Source organism: Trifolium pratense, linkage group LG7 (genome assembly GCF_020283565.1).
Source record: "Trifolium pratense cultivar HEN17-A07 linkage group LG7, ARS_RC_1.1, whole genome shotgun sequence".
Classification (NCBI taxonomy): Eukaryota; Viridiplantae; Streptophyta; class Magnoliopsida; order Fabales; family Fabaceae; genus Trifolium; species Trifolium pratense.
Window position 1 is genome coordinate 58,881,340 of NC_060065.1, and position 21,998 is coordinate 58,903,337.

General features: G+C 33.4%; 4 protein-coding genes across 4 annotated transcripts; 2 read left to right on the forward strand and 2 right to left on the reverse strand.

The window, feature by feature from the left end:
- Positions 1 to 445: 445 nt before the first annotated feature.
- On the reverse strand, positions 446 to 4,520 carry LOC123899903 (4-coumarate--CoA ligase 1). Its single transcript, XM_045951167.1, has 3 exons — positions 2,787 to 4,520; positions 892 to 1,304; positions 446 to 803 (listed from the first exon to the last, which is right to left on the reverse strand). Exons 1-3 carry the CDS (start codon positions 3,846 to 3,848, stop codon positions 575 to 577), a joined length of 1,704 nt encoding a protein of 567 aa, XP_045807123.1. The 5' UTR covers positions 3,849 to 4,520; the 3' UTR covers positions 446 to 574.
- A 1,123-nt stretch (positions 4,521 to 5,643) lies between these two features.
- LOC123899911 (pectinesterase-like) lies at positions 5,644 to 8,646 on the forward strand. The gene is made up of 2 exons (XM_045951176.1): positions 5,644 to 6,095; positions 7,700 to 8,646. The coding sequence occupies exons 1-2, from the start codon at positions 5,762 to 5,764 to the stop codon at positions 8,383 to 8,385; spliced, it is 1,020 nt and encodes a 339-aa protein (XP_045807132.1). The 5' UTR covers positions 5,644 to 5,761; the 3' UTR covers positions 8,386 to 8,646.
- A 2,317-nt stretch (positions 8,647 to 10,963) lies between these two features.
- LOC123899910 (ribulose bisphosphate carboxylase/oxygenase activase, chloroplastic-like) lies at positions 10,964 to 21,751 on the forward strand. The gene is made up of 12 exons (XM_045951175.1): positions 10,964 to 11,310; positions 11,487 to 11,572; positions 11,663 to 11,672; positions 13,429 to 13,491; positions 13,823 to 13,936; positions 14,200 to 14,261; positions 15,735 to 15,789; positions 15,964 to 16,165; positions 16,452 to 16,558; positions 17,187 to 17,242; positions 21,083 to 21,175; positions 21,373 to 21,751. The coding sequence occupies exons 1-12, from the start codon at positions 11,016 to 11,018 to the stop codon at positions 21,478 to 21,480; spliced, it is 1,251 nt and encodes a 416-aa protein (XP_045807131.1). The 5' UTR covers positions 10,964 to 11,015; the 3' UTR covers positions 21,481 to 21,751.
- On the reverse strand, positions 17,590 to 19,087 carry LOC123899909 (protein pleiotropic regulatory locus 1-like). Its single transcript, XM_045951174.1, has one exon. It carries the CDS (start codon positions 18,921 to 18,923, stop codon positions 17,625 to 17,627), a length of 1,299 nt encoding a protein of 432 aa, XP_045807130.1. The 5' UTR covers positions 18,924 to 19,087; the 3' UTR covers positions 17,590 to 17,624.
- Positions 21,752 to 21,998: the final 247 nt, after the last annotated feature.

A 21,998-nucleotide genomic window follows, 5' to 3' on the forward strand; every position in this document is an offset into this window, starting at 1 on the left:
AACCAATAAGTTTCTTATCTTAGGGTAGCTTAGTAAGGATTCAAATGTTATTTTGATGAAGAGCTTCAAGCTCTGTCAGAGTTATAGCTTAGATCCAGTAAGGATCTTTAACCTGTTTATATGCCTCAGCCATAACATATATTGTGATAAGACAAAACATGTGAAAGGGGATATCATTGGTTAGTATGGTATATAATAACGACAGATCTGCATGGGAAATCTTTCAAGTATCCAAGAGGCTTTCTAGATCTTGCAAGCCTTCAAAATAGACTAATCGATACTGCCATCGGTAGAATTAGCATCGTAATAATAGGAGCAAAACTCGTACTAAATCATGTCCTCGAAGATGGATAGAAGAAAAAGTGGAGAGAAGTGGAAAAATAGTTTAAAAAAAAAACAAAGAACCCACATTTGTTTTTGTAAAGATAATATTTTGAGTACATTATCATAGAAATGAAAGTTGGATTGAGATTGAATAATTTTACAGAATAGTTGTAAAATAAGATGAGAAGAACACACAAGCTTGTAACATATAATACATATATGGTTGAGAAATAAGATGTGAAGGTGATCATCAATTTGAAACAGCTTCTGCTGCTAACTTTGCTCTGAGATCCTTACGCAAAATTTTGCCTGACGGTGACTTGGGAATTGCATCAATGAAGAATACTCGATTTATTCTTTTGTAAAACACCACCTGTTTGGAGATAAATTGCTTAATTTCATCCTCGGTTAAGTCAGTGTGACCATTTGATCTCACCACAAATGCAACAGGTACCTCTCCAGCAGCCTCATCCTTCATTCTGATCAAATTTAACTTATACATAGATTAATTATATGAATGAATGAACGAACGAATGGAAATTGTTGTAAGAATAGATAGAGTCTTACGGGACAACAGCAGCATCAGAGATTTTGGGATGTGAAAGAAGAAGAGCTTCAAGTTCAGCTGGAGCAACTTGAAATCCTTTGTATTTGATCAATTCCTTCAATCTATCAACAATGAATAACTCATCGTCATCGTCAATATACCCAATATCACCTGTATGCAACCAACCTTCTTTGTCTATTGTTCTCTCTGTTGCCTCCACATCATTTAGATAACCTTTCATGATCTGGTCTCCTCTTATGCATATTTCACCAGATTGGTTTCTAGGTAATGAATTACCAGTTTCAGGATCCACAATCTTCATCTCTGCATTTCTTACAACTGTTCCACATGCTCCTGGTTTCACAGTCACTGCTTCTTTTGCAAATGCTAAGCTCATCGTTAACACTGGCCCTGCCTCAGTCATTCCGTATCCCTGTAAGTAATATTCATTTATTAAACTTTAATTAACATCCCTTAATTATTAATTATACTAGAGTTAGGGTAGTAAACTTTTTTTATTTAAGGATATTATTATTATTCAAATAAAACAATACTAGTTTTCCTTGTGTTATTCTAACGTAATAAGTTGAATGCCAACATCGTCAAAGTTGTGAGGTAACAGACGCAAACATCATTCATCAGCATATATAATCATTAGTACAAAACATATTTAATTACTAGTAGTAGTAGTAGTAGTAGTAGTACTAAATAAACATAAGAAAATCTAACATAAAAATAAGCATGGGAATTCATATTAGTTTCATATTACATACACACACAGACACACAATTTAATTGACATTATTTTTGTGGTCAAAAGTGATGTGGAAAATAAGGATCTAGCAAGCGTTGACATTGACATGTAACCATAAAAAACATCAAACAGCTGGTCACATGAATATATTTATTGATATTGTTGCTTTTTATTGAAAGAATGAGAATAATTTGCCATCCCATTTTTTTTTTTTGGTAGCGATTGCGATCCCATTTATTTATACAGGAAAACGTAATACTACTAATATTTATAGCAGGCACTTTATCAAATTTTTTTTTTGGTTACATAAAAAAAAAAAATTTATAGCTAGCAGTTAGCTTACCATCATAAGAATTTAATTTGTTTTTGGTGTTGACACTGGATGGAAGGGTTTAAAAATTTGGAGTTCAGCCACCCTAGCTGGCCAAAAATTTAATTTTAATAATATGAAAATAATTTATGTAGTAGTATATATTATTTATTAAAGGGTTAATAAGTTTTCACCCCTGCGCGAGTCTTGGTTTATTCCTTTTTTTTTTTTTTTTCATTTTGCGATTACTCCTTGTAATGTTAGCGAATTTTGGTTTATCCTCTTTATTGAATATGTCAATTTAAGATTCTATTATTTTGCTTCATGTAATACGAATTTTGGTTTACCACCCTTATTGATCATGTCACATCATTATTTATGTGAAATCTTAAATCAACATATTCTACTACGATAAATGATAGAATCTTTACATTACATGGATAAACACCTATTAACCCTTTATTAAAATAAGAATATTTTTTTTTTTGACAAAAATTAAAATAAAAAATAGTTAAGACTTTAAAACGGAAACTTGAGTTATATATATATATAAACGCAATGCCAATGTGTTTGTTGTCTTATAGTATTATTTAGTATAGTATGTTATTTGTAGCTAGCTAACATTTTCATTGATTGCGTGGTGATCATTATTATGAAATGAATCTGGTGCGGTGCAACAGTTTAAATTTGTAGGTACTGTAATAATAATACAATAAAAATAAAATATCCCCGAAATAATAAGTGCAGTGCAGTAGAGAGTAGAGTATAGGGAACGGAATTAAATGCGTGAAGGAATAAGAAATGAAAAAAAAGAGAATGAAAGAAAGAGGTTGAGTAAGTAGCTATACCTACCTGTCCAAGTATTGCTTTGGGAAATTTGGTTCTAACAGTGTCTTCAAGTTCTTTCCCAAGTGGAGCACCTCCTGATTTCAATATCCTTATTGAAGACAGATCATATTTGTTAAGATCCGGTGACTTTGCAATCGCCAAAACAATCGGAGGTACTACCGGTGCAACTGTAACTCCATGTTTATTGACAAGACTCAAGAAAGCATTTATGTCAAATTTAGGCATCAAAAGAATAGTAGCCTTGGCTCTTAACCCACATAGCAAAACAGAGTTTAAAGAGTAAATGTGAAACAGAGGAAGTACACACAGTATCACATCTTCACTGCTGTAATATAGATTTGGATTCTCTCCATCTACCTGCTGCGCTATGCTGCTCACTAATCCCTTGTGTGTTAACATCACCCCTTTTGGTAGACCCGTTGTTCCTGATGAATATGGAAGCGCCACCACATCGTCAGGTTCAATCTTCACATCCTCCGGTAATTCCTCCTGATGATCAGCATCATCATCGATCAGTGTTGAGAAATGAACTGTAGATGATGTAGATGTAGATGGAGGGAGAGAGTCTATGAGCACCAACTTCTTCTTATTCTTATTGACGATGACATCATCATGATCATTATCATCATCCAATGACAACAATTCCTTGACTTTGTCGTAGTAACATGCCTGTGTTATGATCAACTTGGCTTTGGAGGCTTTTGCTTGCTTTCCAATCTCCGCAGCCATGAAGAAAGGATTGGCTGCTGTGGCTATGGCACCGAGATAAGAAGCGGCCAGAAAGGAGAAGACAAATTCAGGGGAATTGGGGAGGAGGATCATGATGACATCACCCTGTTGGATTCCCAATCTGTTGAGACCAGAGGCAACTTTACGAGAGGTGACTTCCACGTCGTCGTAGGTGTATACTTTTCCGGTGGGTGCATTGATGAGACATGGACGTGAACCAAATTGGGAGAGATTTTCAAAGCAATAAGAATGAAGTGGTAGGTGTTTTGGGATGTATATGTCTGGAAGTTTAGACCTGAATATTATTTCTTCTTGTTTTTGTTCTGTTGCTGCCATTGAATTGAATTGAATTGAAGGAAGATGAGAATTCTATGTATGTATCTAACTTGTTGAAATATTGGAAGGAATTCCGTCAGACACAAACTAATAAACAACCTATGCTTTCTTCCTTCATTGTTTGTTTTGTTGGATGGATTATTATTATTATAATATAATACCAAAGGATTACGCACGGCCCCGCAATTGTTGTTGGTAAGGGGCAATTTCGGGATCATGAAAACATGTCATGGGTATAGATGGAAAATGGAAACAATTATATTCAAAAAGTTGGTGAAGGGGAAATTAGATAGTTGGTGTGATATATGCAATGTAGAGTAGTGGTTATTTTACTTTTTTTTCCTTATGGTAATGGTATAGAATAGAATAGAATAGATAGATGGATGTTGAAATTGTTGATACACCTCCCTAATCCTATTATTATTATTATTGCAATGTGAGTGGGTTGTTGGGTTGGGTTGAATTCTTGAGTGAAGTGGGTGGGGTCAATCAAATCAAATCAAATCAAAACAAGGATTATCGGGTCGGGCTCTACTTTCCTTTTACACCCACCCGATCCAGATTTTGCTTTTCACCTACCTACCTCACCTCTCATCTCATCTCATCTCAATTTCATATGGCCAACCAAAGAACTCCCATTCCATCCCATCTCCCACTCACTCTCTCAAATTGCTCTTATCCTTCTTCACCTACCACAACTCACCATCATCACAACCAGCCATTACTTTTTTTCTTTTATATTTCGGTAAATCTAAAAATTCTACATTATTTTGAGAATCGACGTCAACAATAATAATTTATATAAAACACTCACACTTCTTAATCCATTAAGATGTCTTTTGCAAAACAACAAAATTGTAAGGACTTGCACACAGCAGAAAACGAACAGGACTTCAAAGTCGTATATTTAAAGGGCCTCTATCTGCCCATCGGGCTTTCTTTGTTCTGTCCCATTTGTCATTTCAGCCCAAATCTCATTTATGGGCCTTTGGTGTACTGTTGTTCATAACCTATCTGCCACATCATTCCTCCAAAATCCAAATCACACAAAACAAGGGGGTCTCCATCATAATTATACATGGATTGGACCATACAACAGCTTATTAGACAAATAAATAATAGTCTGCAAAAGAAATTAATGATAGCATTGAAAACTTAAAGAAATGAAGATCATATAAAGGAAAAGAATGAAACCAAGTTCTATAGGAGGAATTCATTTGAAAACGAGTGAGAGAATGCACAGCTTAAATTAAATCTAATAATTTATTATAGATAGATGATAACGACAGTAGCTAATTTGATCAATACTTGTTAACTTCTTTACTTTTTTTTTTTTTTAGTTGTTTGATATAATTGTTAACTAATTAACTAACGTCTTTACTATTGAGGAGGAGTTTATTGAAATCACTGCAGTTTTCAGCCACCACCAAGTATATATATTTTTTTATACAATTTCTGGCACCCCACAAAAATATAGAGAGAAGAAAAAAAAAGATAAGTGGTTACATTAATTGTAGATTGAATGAATTAATAAAAAAGGTATCCATTTTAGGGATAAATTTTGCATATATCTTTACATATGGTTGCACGGTCATTTTGGCATATTTATTTTATATGATTTAGAGAGTGTTATAATTAGCATCTTTGGTACGTCTGAATGGTCAGTGTGATTGGATGTTAACCTTACACATTGGGCTCCCTAGCTAGCTATGAAGGTGAGAGAGGTTGAGCTAACTGTTTTCTAATTCCCCTTTATATATATATATATAAATATGTGTGGATTGAAGTACTAGTGTATGTATGTATGTATGTGTGCATGTCCCATAAGTAAAAAAAATATATGCACACAAAACCAAACCGAAGAAAAAACAATTAAGCAAGCTTGCAAATAAGTTAATACTATATTATTATATATGGAGTACTACTCAAATATAATTAATAGTAATGGTGCGGGGTTAGTGTTGATGATGTTTTTCCTTGAAGTTGCAGTGATGTGTTCCAAAGGTAGTAGTAGTAGTAGTAGTATGATGATAATCGTATCTAAGGATGGAAGTGGAGATTATAAAAGCGTGGGTGAAGCTATCAGCAATGCTCCTGATTATAGTAAGCAACCTTACAATATTCACATTTTGGGAGGCATTTATGAAGAGTACATTCTGATTCCACCAAGTAAGACTAATATTAAGCTCCTAGGTCATGGTTCAACCCACACGATAATACTGGGACGCCAAAATGGTTCCACCATAGGTACGCTATACTATACTATATATACCTTCACTGCTTCATCCATTTTTATTTTTATTTGGTAAAATAAAACATCCTTATAATTTCATGTATAAGTCTTACCATTTTTATTCTCACTAATTTAACTTCCGTCGTTAATTTTCTTAATTAATTAAATTTATTATTATTATTCATATCTATCTTAATTAATTACTTACGTATACTACTAATGTTCAATTTCCAACCTGTATTAATTTTAATTTCTTAGTCATAAGTTAAGTATAAAGTCAAAAAACAGTTATGTGTTTCGTGTACACACATCACTCAAGCTCCCGTAACGCTACATCGACTTGCGCCACTACTTGAAGCACTTATCAAATGTAAGAGACAATGTGAGTCGATATATTAGAGAATCGGAGATCATAAACTTACAAATTGAATGTTGACTGCAATTTTTTCATCAAACTTGTTTTTATTTATTTATCGAACACAGGAGCTCTAACATACTATCTAAATCTCTTATCACTAGATCAAACTTAGTCGCTTTAATCTTGTTTTTATTTGATTAAGTCCATATTATAAACCAAGATTACAATATATTTAAAAGCAAAATACAAGTGTTGGAGGGGGTGTTATACCTGCTTGCAAGTTGCAACAAAATATAATAAACAATTAAGGCAGATTTTCCATACAAAGAAAAGATATTTGGTGATATATATATGTTAATTAGATTACTGACTCCGCACTCATATTGTAGAAAACAAGTGCAAACGCCCACAACGACCTTAGACGTGTACTTAACCTATAATTGTTATTTTTTAATTAGGTACTATTTGGTATCCTACATACAACTACAAAGAAAAATTATGACCTAATTGGGTCATGTATCGCTGTCACAAAACAGTACTCAATTTGATTTTTATTTATTATTATTATTGTTATTTTTAATTGGGTATTCTAGTTGTGATTCAAATGGTTATGAGAAAAAATCCTTTTAAAAATGACATTCATAGATTTGAGAGTCACAATTTTTATGCATGATTTTTTCAAATATTTGCATAGAAAAGTCACGGCTTCTATACTAGGAAGTCAAAAGTGTCGAATGCAAATAACATAAAACACATTGATTGTTATAATAAATTTTCTCATGTTTTGCCATTTTACTTAAAACAGCTTTGAGCATTACTTGTCGGAATTAGATTTTGTGTAGTCATGATTGTATGCAGTTAACGTCTGTAAATCGTCTGATCAAAATCAAACAATTTAGATTTTAAGACAATTTTTATATCTTGCATTATTTCAAAGTTTCTCAAAGAAAATTCAAGATGAGTATTCTCTATGTGGCATATGCGCAAGAAGACAAATCATTGTGAGAAATATTGTCAACATGGTTGTGAACAACATATTATCTATGCTGCCCAAGATTTCAATGAAGAATTGAGTCGAAATTGGTAATTGGATAATTGTTGCATCAATCATATGACTAAAAATACAAGAGCATCTTTTAAGTAATTGATATAATGAATTTGAAGAAAATTAGAATTAAAAATATATTTTCCGTGAAAACAAAAGAATGTTGGAATGAATAGCTAGTATTGATTAATTGATGAGAATGCGTGTGAATGCAGACATCCGTGGAAATGGGTTCATGGCACAGAACATTGGATTTGTGAACTCAGCGGGTCTAGATGCAAGCGCTGCAGTGGCAGTTCGTAACGAGGCAACCAATAGCATTTTCTTTCAATGCTCAATCCAAGGATTCCAAGACACCTTATGGGCAGTTTCAGGCAGACAATTCTACAAGAACTGTGAAATCTACGGTACCGTGGATTTCATCTACGGCAATGCAGCCGCTGTATTTCAAGACTGCATGATTTACGCACGCTATAGACAGTTTGTGACATTCACCGCTCAATCACGGGAGAGTCCAAACGAGAAGACAGGTTTCACATTCCAACGTTGTAAATTCAGCATGTCACCTGAGGATGAGAACAAAAAGTCAGAGGTGGTACGTGCCACGTTAGGACGTCCTTGGAGAGCATATTCCACTGTGGCTATACTGCAGTGTTACATAGATTCCATGGTGGATCCTGGAGGTTGGGAACAGATGCCAGGACAGCCCATTGCTGATAAGGTTACTTATGTGGAGTATAAGAATGTTGGTCCTGGATCTAACACTGATGGTAGAGTGAATTGGCCTGGTGTTAGAGTTCTTGGCAATCCAAATGAAGCACTCCCTTTCACAGCTTCCTATCTATTGGATGCTCACTCTTGGATTCCATCTACAGGTGTTCCATATGATAGTGGACTTTAATATTCTTCTCTTCTCTTGTTATTATTAGACCATTATTCTTAACCTTCAATATCACTTCATCAGAAGTACTATCATGTAAGCTACCCAAAAAAGATATGTACTATATATCATGCATTTACAAAAACAAAATTAGTATTAAATTTGTGCAGTTATGGTATTTTTCATTTGAATAAACACTTCTAAAATGATTGAAAATATTACTTTCTAATATTTAATCATAAATATATGCAAAAGTAAAATGTGTTTGGTCAATTTCTATCAAATACATTTTGACTTGTTTATATTTAAAGTTTGAAAGAAGATTGTAAGTTATTTTAAGTATGAAAAAAACTTTCACTCACATTCTGGGTATTATATATATGATTATATATAACACTTCTGATAAAACCTCCGAAAACCAGTGAAGTGTTTAATCTGCTCAATTTTCACCGGTTTTCAGAAGTGTTATACTTATATATAATCATGTAGTGTATAAATTCCTAGAATACTATTGTTATAAATTAAAAAAACAAATGTAATACCTTCAACAATCAAATTGGCAGCTATAGTTGGATCAAGAATTTGTGGTTGATCGAGAACTTCTGGCAAAGACACACGATTCAAACGTGGAATCTCCGGACGCTCTAAAATCTCAGCGTGAGGATGAAGTCCTTCATATCTTCCACAGCATATCAAAGTTTTGGTTAGATGCAGCATCTTCATCGTTGTGTTGTTCTTCATTGATATTCAAAGGAACAAGTGATGGATTCAAACGCGGAGGCTCTAAAATCTCAGTGTGAGGATGAAATCCTTCATCTTCCGCTTGAGACATACTGAAAAGTTTAAAACTCCTAACTTGATTATGGACCACTTGAGATTAGGGGTGGCAAAACGGCCTCGGCCCGCTGGGCCGACCCGTTTGACCCGCCATTTTTTACGGGTCGGGGTGAGGTTATCAACTCGCCATCTTAAGTTGGCCCGTCTCGCCTAGCCCGCTTAAAAATGGGGCAAAGGCGGGCGGATTTGTCCGCGGGCTTTGTAATTTTTTTTATATATATTTAGAATGGAAATTGAGCATGCATTGATGAAGTGTTTGACATATGTTTTGTTTTGTCCTTTATTTGTCTTTTTAACTACTAATTACTACCCCGGTCTAAAATATAAACAAATTTTAATCAAATAAAATTGACGTATTAGATCTAAATTTTATATCAAATATAAATTAACTTTATTTTAACCAATTTCTATGTATATTTGATGACCAACTTTTACTTATATTTAAAATCAAAGTAACTAAAATAATTAGCACTTTAACATTTGATTGAGGATAAATAAGAAAGGTTCGATCTTGGTGCAGTTAAAATGTTTAATATTATTTAGTTTTTATATATTGCAAAGTGCGTGATGTTACTATTTACTAGTATGTTTGATGGAACAATAATGAACATTGGAGTAAATTGCATGTTTGTTCAACGCGTCGTGCGTGAAATGAGTCGTGCTATATAGCGTCACTCTTTAATTTAATATGTGTTTGTTTTTGGTATTGTTGAAGTTCTCTTATGCGCTCTTAAAAAATATTTTTTGCCGACCTCTTTGATAATGATTAATAAATTTATAATTAATGTAGTAATTCAAACTATTTCAAAAAAAAAGGCGAGCCGGCCCGCTAATCCACCACCCCGCTAATAAATGGGACGGACTTGAGGTTTGAGGCCATACACCTTAGTTGGCCCGCCCCCACCCCGTCCTGTTCTTAAGCGGACTTAAACGGGGCGGACCACCCCTACTTGAGATGTTGTTCTATAGCGTTGACGAATCAATCTTCCTGGCTCTCCTATTAATGGAAATTGGATGTTGCATTTCTAACAGTTACGCATATTGTGTACACAAAAATATGCAAATTAAACTTAAAGAAACCGTAGAGGAGAGCGTAATTATTTTAAGGGTTCCTATAGTTTCACAAAATTTTCTTTTTAGTCCCTGAAATTTGTTTTCATATTTTTTAGTCCCTGAAATTTTTTCACTCAAGGTTTTTAGTCCCTACTTTTAATCAAACTATTGTACACTTTCACATTTTGAATGATATTTTATATTTATGTTATAATATTATAAGAACATCTTCTATAAAAATTTATATTTTTTTAACATAAGATGAATTATTTATGAATTTTTATGTGCAAAAAACTAAAAAATTCATATTTAATTCATCTCTTGTTAAAAGAAATTAAACTTTTGTAACAGAGATTCATATAATTTACTAAACATGACCGCATAAAAAAATTTAAAATTTTGAATGATATGCACAAGTTGAATGAAAAGTAGGGACTAAAAACCTTGAGTGAAGAAACATCAGGGACTAAAAAATGTGAAAACAAACTTCAGAGATTAAAACGAAAATTATGTAAAACTACAAGGACCAAAAATATATTTAACCCTTATTTTAAATGATTTTTGGGTGATCAATATAAAATGAAAAAATTGTTAATGTGGAAGTGATTTTTTGGTTAATTATTAACATGAAAAAATAAAGAAAAATAAAATAAAATAAAATAAAATAGAGAAAAGATAATGAGTGGAAGTGATTTTTTTGGATTGAGTGTGAATGAATATTATGTTATGTGGCGGGCAATGGAAAGAAGTGATGAGATGAGATGGCGAAGCTGTTACTACCGTTATGGGTTCTTCCAACTCCCAACCTTTCATTGAAACCGCAATTCTGTGTTCGTTGCTGCAGTAACAGTAATAATACTAATAATCGTGATGAAGATAACAACAACAATAAGAACAAGAAGTTGTCAAAGCAGTCTTCATGGGAAGCCAAGGATGGTGATGGAAAAGATTATCTGTACAGGCTCGGCAAAGAAGCTGATAACATGAACATCGCCGTTGGTCAGCGTGCCGGCATCATTGATGATGTTTTTGTCGGCAATTTTCTCGGCAAAGACTGTAATTATTATTTTAATCACTCTCTTATATATATATATATATATATATATATATATATATATATATATATATATATATATATATATATATATATATATATATATATATATATATATATATATTATTATAATTATAATGTAATATGTGTGTGGTATATATATATATATATACTGCAGCGGACATTGTGTTTGATTATCGTCAGAAAGTTACCAGATCCTTTGAATACCTTCAAGGCGATTATTACATCGCCCCTCTTTTCATGGTAAATTACTCCTGATTATATCATTATGCCTAATTTCTACTTTTGTTAGTTCCTTACTTACTTGTTTTCACTAATTTGTTCTTTTCACAGGACAAAATTGGTAAGTCCCATTCTCAACAACTCATTTTCATACACTAAGAACAAACCTTGGTAAAAACTTATTTATTTTTCTATCGTTGTACAAGTCATTGTAACTGCTAGTATTTGTCATGGTGTTCTGCAAAATGCATTGGCAATCACTTTATATATTGTTCCCTACCCCGTTGTCGCGACGCCAAAAAAATGAACCCCGAGCGTAAAACAATAGAAGAACAAAAACAGATTCGCCGCCGAATTTTATTTATCCCAAAAAAAGGGAAAGGTAAATATCGAGAAAACCTTGAGAAAAGAATGGTCTGAGAACCATTAGATAGATTCAGGAGTTGGTGTTGGTTATGTGAGGGGAAGGTATTAGCACCCCTCACATCTATAGTATTCAATGGGAACGTTTTAGAGGGAAGATGTTTGTCTGCTTTAATGTGAATTAAATTAATTGCTTAAATATTTGTTTCTTATTTAATAGTTATGGGAAAAAAGTTTGTTTTTGATGATTATGTCTCACAAGATGTTAAATTCTGCTTCTATGTATTCCCAGGTGCAATGGGAAACTCAAGACTTCGTAGTTTAGGGTAAAAAATGTTTGTGGGTTGGTTACTTTTAGATGAATGGCGTCTAAGTCGCATTCTCGTATTTAAACGCCGCTTGTATGCTTGCACTTCGGAGGCTTAAGCATTGTTTCTTTTACAGAGAATGTCGCATTCTCGTATTTAAACGCTGCTTGTATGCTCGCACCGTGGAGGCTTAAGCGTTGTTTCTGTTACGGAGAACGGACAAAAACGTCACACGGTTTATGAAAAGAGCTTTACTTTTACTGCGCGCAAGGGCAGAGACAAGGTTTGCGAGTGTTGAGTGACTTTTAAGAGTGTTCGAGAATGAGAATAATATGAGATACGAGTCTACGTCGGGACCTTGAACCATCCGGGGAGAAAAAGTAATACGTCAGTTTTCCCCTTTTCATTCTATTTAATTTAAGTCGTTTTAGGTTGATTTAAGAAAATCAAAAGAAAAGATTAACGGGATTGTTTTTTAGTGTTTGAGAATGAGAATGATCCAAGATACGAGTCATACGTCAGTAACTCGAATCACCCGGGGTGACAAAGTCATACTTCAGTTCCTCCTTTTTCACTCAAGTTTTTTTTCTTTTTTAAAAAGAGTTTTTGTACATCAAATTAATCACAAAAAAAAAACTTCTTGTTAAACTTGTTCTTATTTTACTTGTTTCGAGTTGTTCTTAGTTTATGTGTTGTTGTTGTTGTTATGCGTAACAAAAGAAACTATTTTTTTATTTTTAATTTGAAATAATAATAAAATAATGGAATGTGGGAATATATGGAAAAAATGAAGGAAAAAAAAATGGGATGGAAAGTGTGTATGAAAAATGGGTTGGACAAAATTAGGGTGTGACACCCTTCCAATTCAAAATGATTTGCTTTCATAAAACATTTCTGATGATTCTGTGTTTGTGTGCCTAAACTACTGTAGTATTTAGTATATTCAAATTTAGAATGCTACTTACTTGTATATGATCCCAAGGGGAGCCTCGGCAAAATGGTTGGAGTTTCTCCTATGTGACTACGAGGTCACATGTTCGAGTGGCAGAACTAGTCTAGCGCAATTGCAAGGCAGGGCAAGGCTGCCTACAATTGACCTGCAATGGGTGGATTCAACCCTTTTTGGGATTTGGAACTCTGTATAACAGGTTTCCCTTTTACTAATATATAATTTGCATTATTGTAACTTCTTTTTTGCCAATGCAGCATGTCACATTGTCAAGAACTACATTACTCATCTCCTCAATGCTAAGGTTCCTTTAATTCTAGGTATAATTTATGAACCAATTTTCGGGTAGCTTATCTAAAACCATATGTAAAGTAAATTAATAATGGCCAGGGATTCATTTTCGATTGTTTTTTTCATTAATTTGTACTTGTAAGGTTCCTTCTCACCTGTTGTTAGAGAGATATATTGAGAAAAAAAATAGTGTGTGTCTTAGTCCTAAATATGATATTGATTTTCACATTGAATGTAATTTCATATTTAATCAGACCAAAAAACTGAATAAAGATATGCTGCGAAGAATTTTCAGGCTTCATAATCTAAATGCATGTCGACAAGTTTTAAAAGTTGATTTTAATTTTCACTTTCTTCCAGGTATTTGGGGAGGTAAAGGGCAAGGAAAAACATTTCAAACAGAACTTATATTTCGAGCCATGGGAGTCGAACCTGTAATTATGTCTGCAGGGGAATTAGAATCAGAAAATGCTGGTAAGCTGTTTGCTTTTATAAACATAGTTCTTTCATTACATAATAACATTTTGATGCTAATTAATTATTGCATCTCACGCCAGAAAAGATTGATGGCATTATTCTGATTTTTTATTTAATATTTATTTTCCCTTTTTTTTAACATTAGAATGAGTTTAATTATGCCCTCCTCTACAGTTTCTTTAAGTTTAATTTACATATTTTTGCATACACAATATGTGTAGCTGATAGAAATGCATCATCCTACTAATTTCCATTAATAGGAGAGCCAGGAAGATTGATTCGTCAACGCTATAGAACAGCATCTCAAGTGGTCCAGAATCAAGTTAGGAGTTTTAAACTTTTCAGTATGTCTTGATTTTGATGTTTTTATGTTAATTTATGTGATTAGTTATACATTTTTTCCTTGGGATTAGATAACATTTCATTCATCCAAATAAATTGAACATTATGATATCTTCTTGACTTTGCATTGCCTATGTTGTATTCAGAAAATAATGCAAATGTGAACCATTTTGAAGAAAGTATTTGTGCCTCGGTTTAAGCTAATGGAGGCTTTTGATATTGATCACCCAAAAATCATTTTGCATACTACGTTTTTTCTGCCTATGGTTTTTAACCATCCTCCCTTTTCCTGCTTTATTTGCCGATCTATTGTTTATTTAGTAACATTTAGTATTTGCATACTACTGAAAAACATAAAAAAAATTAACTGAAGGAGGTTGAATTGTGTTTCTAAGAATTTTTTAAAATGGTAACATTTTTTTCAAAATATAATCTCAAAGGCTTTAGATGGAAGTATCGTCTAATAAAAGTCAGATGATTGCACATACATAGATTTTGGAAATCAAGTTTTCTATGCAGTCTGTATCTTCTACTAGCCTTGTTAGTTTCATTAGTTCTACAAAACTAGAATCTGAAAATATAGAAAAGGGTTAAAGGAAGGATGCAGAGACTTTTCTGCTTCTATTCATAGAGCTTATAAGACTGAAATATGTTAGACACATCCAATTCTTTTGAATTTGAGTGTTGAGAAGCAACTAACACGAATGGACGCTGATGTTATCTTTACTTGTCAAAAGTTGCGCGATTGCAGAAAGTGTACGACAGTTTAGTACAAAAGTTGTTAAAGAACTTCCCTTTAAAGGATCATACCAAAGGCATGACAACCTAGAATTCTCCGTGTTTCATTTGAAGTGATATCAGTCATATCACATGCATTTCTCATGGCTTTCTTTTATGGTATCAAGTTCTGTTAATGTATTAGGAATCTTCCTCAACACACCTTTGCCTTGAACTGTTTTTATCAAATATATTTCCTTATACAGATCAATTGTCTAAATTCTTGGAATGGCTATCGTCTCTTTTTCATATGATATCATCAGAGAATTGTGATGGATGATGTAGAAGGACATTGCACAGACATTGTTTGCTGACTTAGAGTAACAGTAGTTGATACCATTGTAATTTTCTTCAACTCATGGAGTGTTTGGATTTACCAAAACATGGAGTCTCAAGGCATCAGAGATCTTGAAACTCAACACTAACATACTAAGTTATATTTATTGTAAATAGAATTCAATTTACAAAGAAAGGAATGCCTAACCTCCTATCCTGCATCTTTGACTGGTCTAATGTCTATTAAAAACACTAAATTTTGATATACTGAAGGTTGATGTGTCCAATGCTCCCATTCTACTGTGGATGAAATACTTTAAAATTGCGCAAATCCGTTTTACCTATAGAGCAATATTTCCTTAATCTGCTGAAGAAGTCTAGATTTGTTTTCCTGATACAGGGAAAGATGAGCTGTTTAATGATCAATGATATTGATGCTGGCCTGGGTAGATTCGGTAAGCTAACATTTGATTCGACAGAAGAAAATGATTATTTGCAATTTTTATTCCATATCCCTTTTTTTGTTCATAAACTGTAGTTTGTGTGTTCACGTGTGTTCCATTGCGTCTCCTAGTGTTTCAGTTGCTTGGTTAACCCTTACTGAACAAACATTTCCGTTTTTAATACAGGGACTACTCAAATGACTGTCAACAACCAAATTGTTGTTGGGACTCTTATGAATCTGTGTGACAATCCTACAAGAGTTAGTGTTGGTCAAGATTGGCGAGAATCAGATATCACACACAGAATTCCAATCATTGTAACAGGGAATGATCTTTCAACTATTTATGCTCCACTGATACGAGATGGAAGGATGGATAAATTTTATTGGTATATTGTCTACTGTCTTATATATTCTAAGATTAATATACTTGACATTCATGAATTCTAGTTACAGTAGTTTTTTCCATGTGCGTAGTTGGATAAAAGGTTTTAGTTGAAATTTTACATAGTATTGTGGGATTAATTTTCATGATTGATGTGATTGACAAAAGCTATATTTTAGCATAATTACCTCATATAACGCATTGCTAATGTAATGATTCTGAAGTATCTGATTTCATGAAACTAGGTAAACTATGTCACCTAAAATGTTGTTGTCTGTTAATGTGAACAGGCAGCCTAACCGTGAAGATATAGTGAATATTGTTCACAGAATGTATGAGAAAGATGGTATATCTAAGGATGAAGTTGAAAAAATTGTGAACACTTTTCCTAATCAAGGTACTTATTTGTATGCTATGCTATGTAGGTCCATACAAATTCTATTTATCTAATTTGTTGTTAAAACATGATTAGTAAGAAAGTATATCTTATTCTTCAGTATAAATAAGTATTACAATATAAATTGTTTCCGTTGCTTATTTATTTAATTATTTATATTTCATTCTGCCTATTTTATTCTATATATGCTTATTATTTGTGACTGATGTTGCCTGTAGAGTACCCTTCTTTTATCACTTTCATTCTTTAAATAACTTATTTTCCTTGTTTACCAAATGTGTACTGAGATATCAGGTCTTTCTCATTTAGAGCCCATTGTTTTGATTTTTTAAAGTGATTTTAATGTTGTGTTAACAACTATAACTTTTAAATATTTTCTATGTACGTAAATCAGAAACTATTTCTAGCTTGGCTGTTTAGAAAAAGCTCTTTTCTTTTGAAATAATTTCAATTATTGCTTTTTGTCAAAAGCTACTCAGTAAGTAGTTTCTCAAAATAAGCAGAAACCTGTTTTCTTTTTCATGTGTGTTTGTGTGTTTGTATTTTAAGTTTAAACAAACATTCTAAAACATTTGTAATCGTGAATTCCAAAACTTAAACAAACGCACTGTTATTTTGATACTGGCAGCATTGGACTTTTATGGAGCTTTAAGATCACGTACATATGACAGATCTATTTTAAAGGTATGCAGATACCCGAGTTTACATTAATATCTTACTTGATCTATCTGACTTTCCATTTCCATATGAAAAAATTCTTATTTTTTATTACAGTTACTGTCCAGTTAAATATTAATGGTAGTTTTTCAATTAACTAAGACAACCAAAGAGGAGAAAGGGAATAAAAGATATTGAGACAAAATCTCTTATTTCCTTTTCACCTGAAACCCTATTTTATTTTGCAAAACTATTGAATATTGAAATACATATGAATCTAAGCAGTAATAATCTTTATTCAAGTTCAAAGAAATGTTACAAATTAAGATGATTAGAAGTGTGCTAAAAAGCTAAGTATGAAGTAACAGCTAGCACATCTAATCAAAATGAGGCCGGGCTACATACATAACTAGAACCGACGGATGTCTTTAGGAGGCCTGAAGTTAAGGGGATGTGTTTCTTGAGTGGCATTTTGATCTTGTTTCCACATTTTTATTGTTTTGTCGGCTTCACATGATATAAGCCTCGTACCGGTGATATCATAGGTTAAAGCATAAATACCAGCTTCACTATCCAGTGAACCAGGTTGTACAATTGTTTGTAATTGCTGGAAATTGTGACCACTCTTCCAATCCCAGAACCACATACTACCGTTGTCACCTCCGGTAACCATAACACCCTCCTCATTGACTGCCAGTGCATTGATAATAGTTTTCTGTTGAGAGAGCATATTGTGACAAAATTGTCCTTTTGGAAGTGTGAACTTTTTAATATTATCAGCCGATGCAGATGCAAAAGCTCGCTGTTTAGGATGTGGAGCCATTGCTCGAACAGACTTTTTATGGTTTGTAAGTGTAGTTAGCAATGTTTTACCATAATACCTAACATCCCACATCTTGATTGTAGAATCATGAGAACCAGTAACAACTTGATAAGGGTCCGTTTCCGTTGTAAACACAGAGCAGACAGTATTGTCATGACCTAGAGCATGAATTTGGGTTTGTTTACGTATGTCCCAAACCCGGCAGACAGAATCACGTCCTCCGGTAACTAACATGTTGTTGTCGTCGGGATGATTAGACAAGCAGTAAACACCACTGAGATGACCATGATAAGACCTAATAACCTTGTTCTGTTCAAGATCCCAACATTTAACTTGTTTATCATCAGCAGCAGAAAACATGTAGGTATGTTTGTTGCTAATAGCAAGTGCTCTTACTTGTTGGATGTGACCTGTTAATGTGAGTTTTAGAACACCAGTTGCTAAATCCCATATCTTGATAGTTCGATCTGCAGAACCAGTAGCAAACCATGTATTACTGGGATCAACTGCAATAGATGTCACCCATCCTAAATGACCACTGATGACTCTGTAGTTTTTCCATGGTGCATGCCAATCAGGTCGTGGCCATTTACTTTCCATTCTTTCCATCAAAGAAGATGTTGAGAAATTCCTGGAAGATCCTCTGCTTGGCACTGATGGACCTGGAAGTAGAGCAAGCCCTGGTTCTTGAGACTGATTCTTTGTAGCAGAATTCTTCGTCTGAGGTTGAGCAATGCTTTCTTGAATTCCACCATACTCGGCATTCACTTTGTAATAAACACGAATTTTCTTGCTTTCGGAATCGGGAGGAGCGAGTTGTTGATCAAGTGGAGAGAATAGATCCAGGGGACGTTTCTTGAGTGATTGTGGTTCAATTGCTTCCATACGACGACGTATTAGACGGAAGTGTTCAAAAACCAAAAACACTATGCTTTGCTTCCTTCCGATGAATGAATGAATTATGGGAATCGATTAACCAATTTGCTGTCTATATATAAGTAAAAAAATAACCAATCTTTTTTAATTTTGTTTTTTTGATATACAATCTTTTTTTTCGAAGCAAAATCTTTTTTGATATACAATCTTCTTAAAATATTCACTAAAAGATTAAAATTTATTTTTATATCAAAATATTGCAACTAAATCTTTTTATTTTTTTTTGGTGAGAGTAACTAAATCTTTTTATTGTTTCTATTTTTTTAGGCTAAACTTTCTATAAGTTTTTTTTTCTTTCCTATCTTTATGCGTATATTTAAAAAAAGAGCAATGCTATTTATCGCGAACCAAATCTCACGAATGGATCACGAATGGTTATTTTTCCAAAAAATATCTTAGTTATATTTGTATTCTTTATTGATTCTTTATTAATATGAAAATATTGTAACCGCTTTGCCTTATTATCACTTGTGTTGCCCACGTATACTCTGTTTTTCCGTCACCGAATGCCCCAAAAAACTCTGTTTTTTTTTTGAACAAGATCTGCTCTGTTTTGTTGCAATACCTTTTCTTCTCATATGTACAAATGGAAGTGAGAGTGATGATCTGATATTGGGACTTGGGACCATACAAAAGAACAAGTCATGAGAAATAGTAGTGCACACAGTGATCCCAAATTTCCAACGGTTGAGACTTGAGAGAGAGTACAGAAAAAATAATAAAGATGGAAGAAGTTGGAATGGAAAGAGAGGAGAAAGACTTGCACAAAACTAAACCCTTACATAGCATGTATCCACTTCTCAAATTGGCTTCCAAGGAATCCAAACAAAGATAACGATGTACCGGCGGTGAGTTCACTTTTGTCGACAACGATATTTTACATGGAAGGTTAACTTGGTTTGAAAGAAGAAAACAAAACGCGGCTTAAAAAAATGAAGTGAAACACGCAAGTGGCAGTGCCACGTCATTCGTGAGCCTCTCGTGATGCTATCATTCGCGATAATCAGCATTTCCCTTAAAAAAATATGAGAAAAACTATTGTTAAATAATTTTTATGTTGTAATGGTCAGCATTGGCATGAGTAAGTGTTTATAAGCAAGAGACAATCCTGTAGAAATTATTCATCATCCATCATCACCTGAGATACTTTTGTAGGGTGTAGGAGTGGAACAAAAGTTACTTCAAAAGAATCCCATGTCAGTTCCTTATTATGAACTTAAAATCCTATCGGAAATGTAAGCAACAATCTGTAGAATTACTTGCATAGACAAATTAATACCACAACATTTGTCTACTACTCCCTTTTGTAATGGCTTTTGAGTTAACCAGTCGATGATTGCCCAATCGGTGTCGTGATTGTCAAGAAAAAAGATCTAGGGTACTGTGAACCAACCCTCAACTTGTATGAATGCAATATCCTTTTTCTAGTATTAGTTATAGACAAAATTGTGAGCTCTCTGATCTCTCTGCATGTGGAGTACTGTACTGGAGTATCAATCAACTATGCAGTATGCCAAAAGGAATCGGCAGGTTTAGTGCCAATGAACTAGTTCAAGTTGCTTAAAGTCCTCGGTACTGCTGGTGTTTGATTGTGGCTTTCTCTGTCCAAGTAGACATTTGACATTGTGGTCCATGGTTTTCTCAACAGGGTAAAAATCTACAAGATTCCTTGATCTAGAACAGTTTATATCATATAAGACAGACACCCCTCTCATTAAAGAAAAGATTTGAAGCATGAAAATGCACATGCCCATTGAGTACATTGTCATGAAAGTTGGTTTAGTTGCGAAAATTTGAAGCATAAAAAATTGAACGCCATTTGATCATATATAAAAGGCTCTAATATCATATAAAGATAAATGATCTAGAGAGAGAACCCTGAATGTGTAAATTTATGTTACCTTGCATTTTAATATTTGTTTATAATAACCAAGGGGATGTGTTTCCACAGTAGTAAAGTTTGATTGATACAACTATGCAACATAAGTAGCAATAAATATTTCGACAGTGGAATTTGACAGCCGCCATTATATTTCCATGATATCCACATTTACTTTTTCTCCACAAAGATTGTTTCTAATGACATACAAACTTGTGATGGATTGTAGTGGGTTGATGATATTGGAGGCGCTGAAAATTTTGCATCCAACTTTCTCAAAAGAAGAAAGGACCAGAATCTTCCTGTATTTATTCCTCCAGAGGTAAATAGTCGGCCATTTTTTTTGTTGTTCGGTTCTTATTATGTGTCCTGTTGTAGTAAGCTAACTGATAGTAATTAGCTGTTTCCTGCTAACCAAATTAATATTGATGAAATATTGATTCAGCTAATTTATAAGTTGAAATATTGTTTATATACAAATATTGATTCAGCTGCTTGCTTTTGTATTTGGTTGGACAGCAAACGACCGAATCTTTACTTGAGTCGGGTTATTCTCTGCTCAAAGAACAACAGTTGATAATGGAAACTAAACTTTCAAAGGAATACATGAAGAACATAGAAGACTAATATAAAGGATGTTGATTCTCAGGTGCAAGTCCTCAAGAATTATATATGATTGTGAAGTTGCTACCTTTGCTAAGGTCCACTTTCGAACAGAATGCTTCTCTTCATTTTCTTATTTTGTGTTATTTATCTGGATATAATATGATGAAAGAAATGAGTGAAATACTATCGAACAATAGTGCAATGATATATGATGGACTGTAATCTTATGTTGCATGCATGCATGCAGAATTGCACAAATAATTACTCAATAAATTCTGATTGATTTTTGTCATCCTCTCACCCTGCTTAAACATTTCTTCCATGTTTTTTAAACTCTACCCCTCCCTCCAAACAGGACCTAAAAGTTATGATTGATGCTCCAATATATATGTTTCTTTGTATGGATAGTTGAATATATATATATATATATATATATATATATATATATACCATCTAATATATCTTCATATATATATATACCACACTGAATTTTACTTTTGGGATGTCTTCCGTACATTGTTTTAAGTTATTTTTGTTGT

Coding starts and splice junctions, on each gene's coding strand:
- LOC123899903 (XM_045951167.1), bottom strand. CDS start 3,848: ATGGCAGCAACAGAACAAAAACAAGAAGAAATAATATTCAGGTCTAAA. Junction 1,305..2,786: donor CCAAAGCAATACTTGGACAG/GTAGGTATAGCT, acceptor TATTACTTACAG/GGATACGGAATGACTGAGGC. Junction 804..891: donor TCTGATGCTGCTGTTGTCCC/GTAAGACTCTAT, acceptor AAATTTGATCAG/AATGAAGGATGAGGCTGCTG.
- LOC123899911 (XM_045951176.1), top strand. CDS start 5,762: ATGGAGTACTACTCAAATATAATTAATAGTAATGGTGCGGGGTTAGTG. Junction 6,096..7,699: donor CCAAAATGGTTCCACCATAG/GTACGCTATACT, acceptor GTGTGAATGCAG/ACATCCGTGGAAATGGGTTC.
- LOC123899910 (XM_045951175.1), top strand. CDS start 11,016: ATGGCGAAGCTGTTACTACCGTTATGGGTTCTTCCAACTCCCAACCTT. Junction 16,166..16,451: donor AGGATGGATAAATTTTATTG/GTATATTGTCTA, acceptor TAATGTGAACAG/GCAGCCTAACCGTGAAGATA. Junction 17,243..21,082: donor ATGACAGATCTATTTTAAAG/GTATGCAGATAC, acceptor GATGGATTGTAG/TGGGTTGATGATATTGGAGG.
- LOC123899909 (XM_045951174.1), bottom strand. CDS start 18,923: ATGGAAGCAATTGAACCACAATCACTCAAGAAACGTCCCCTGGATCTA.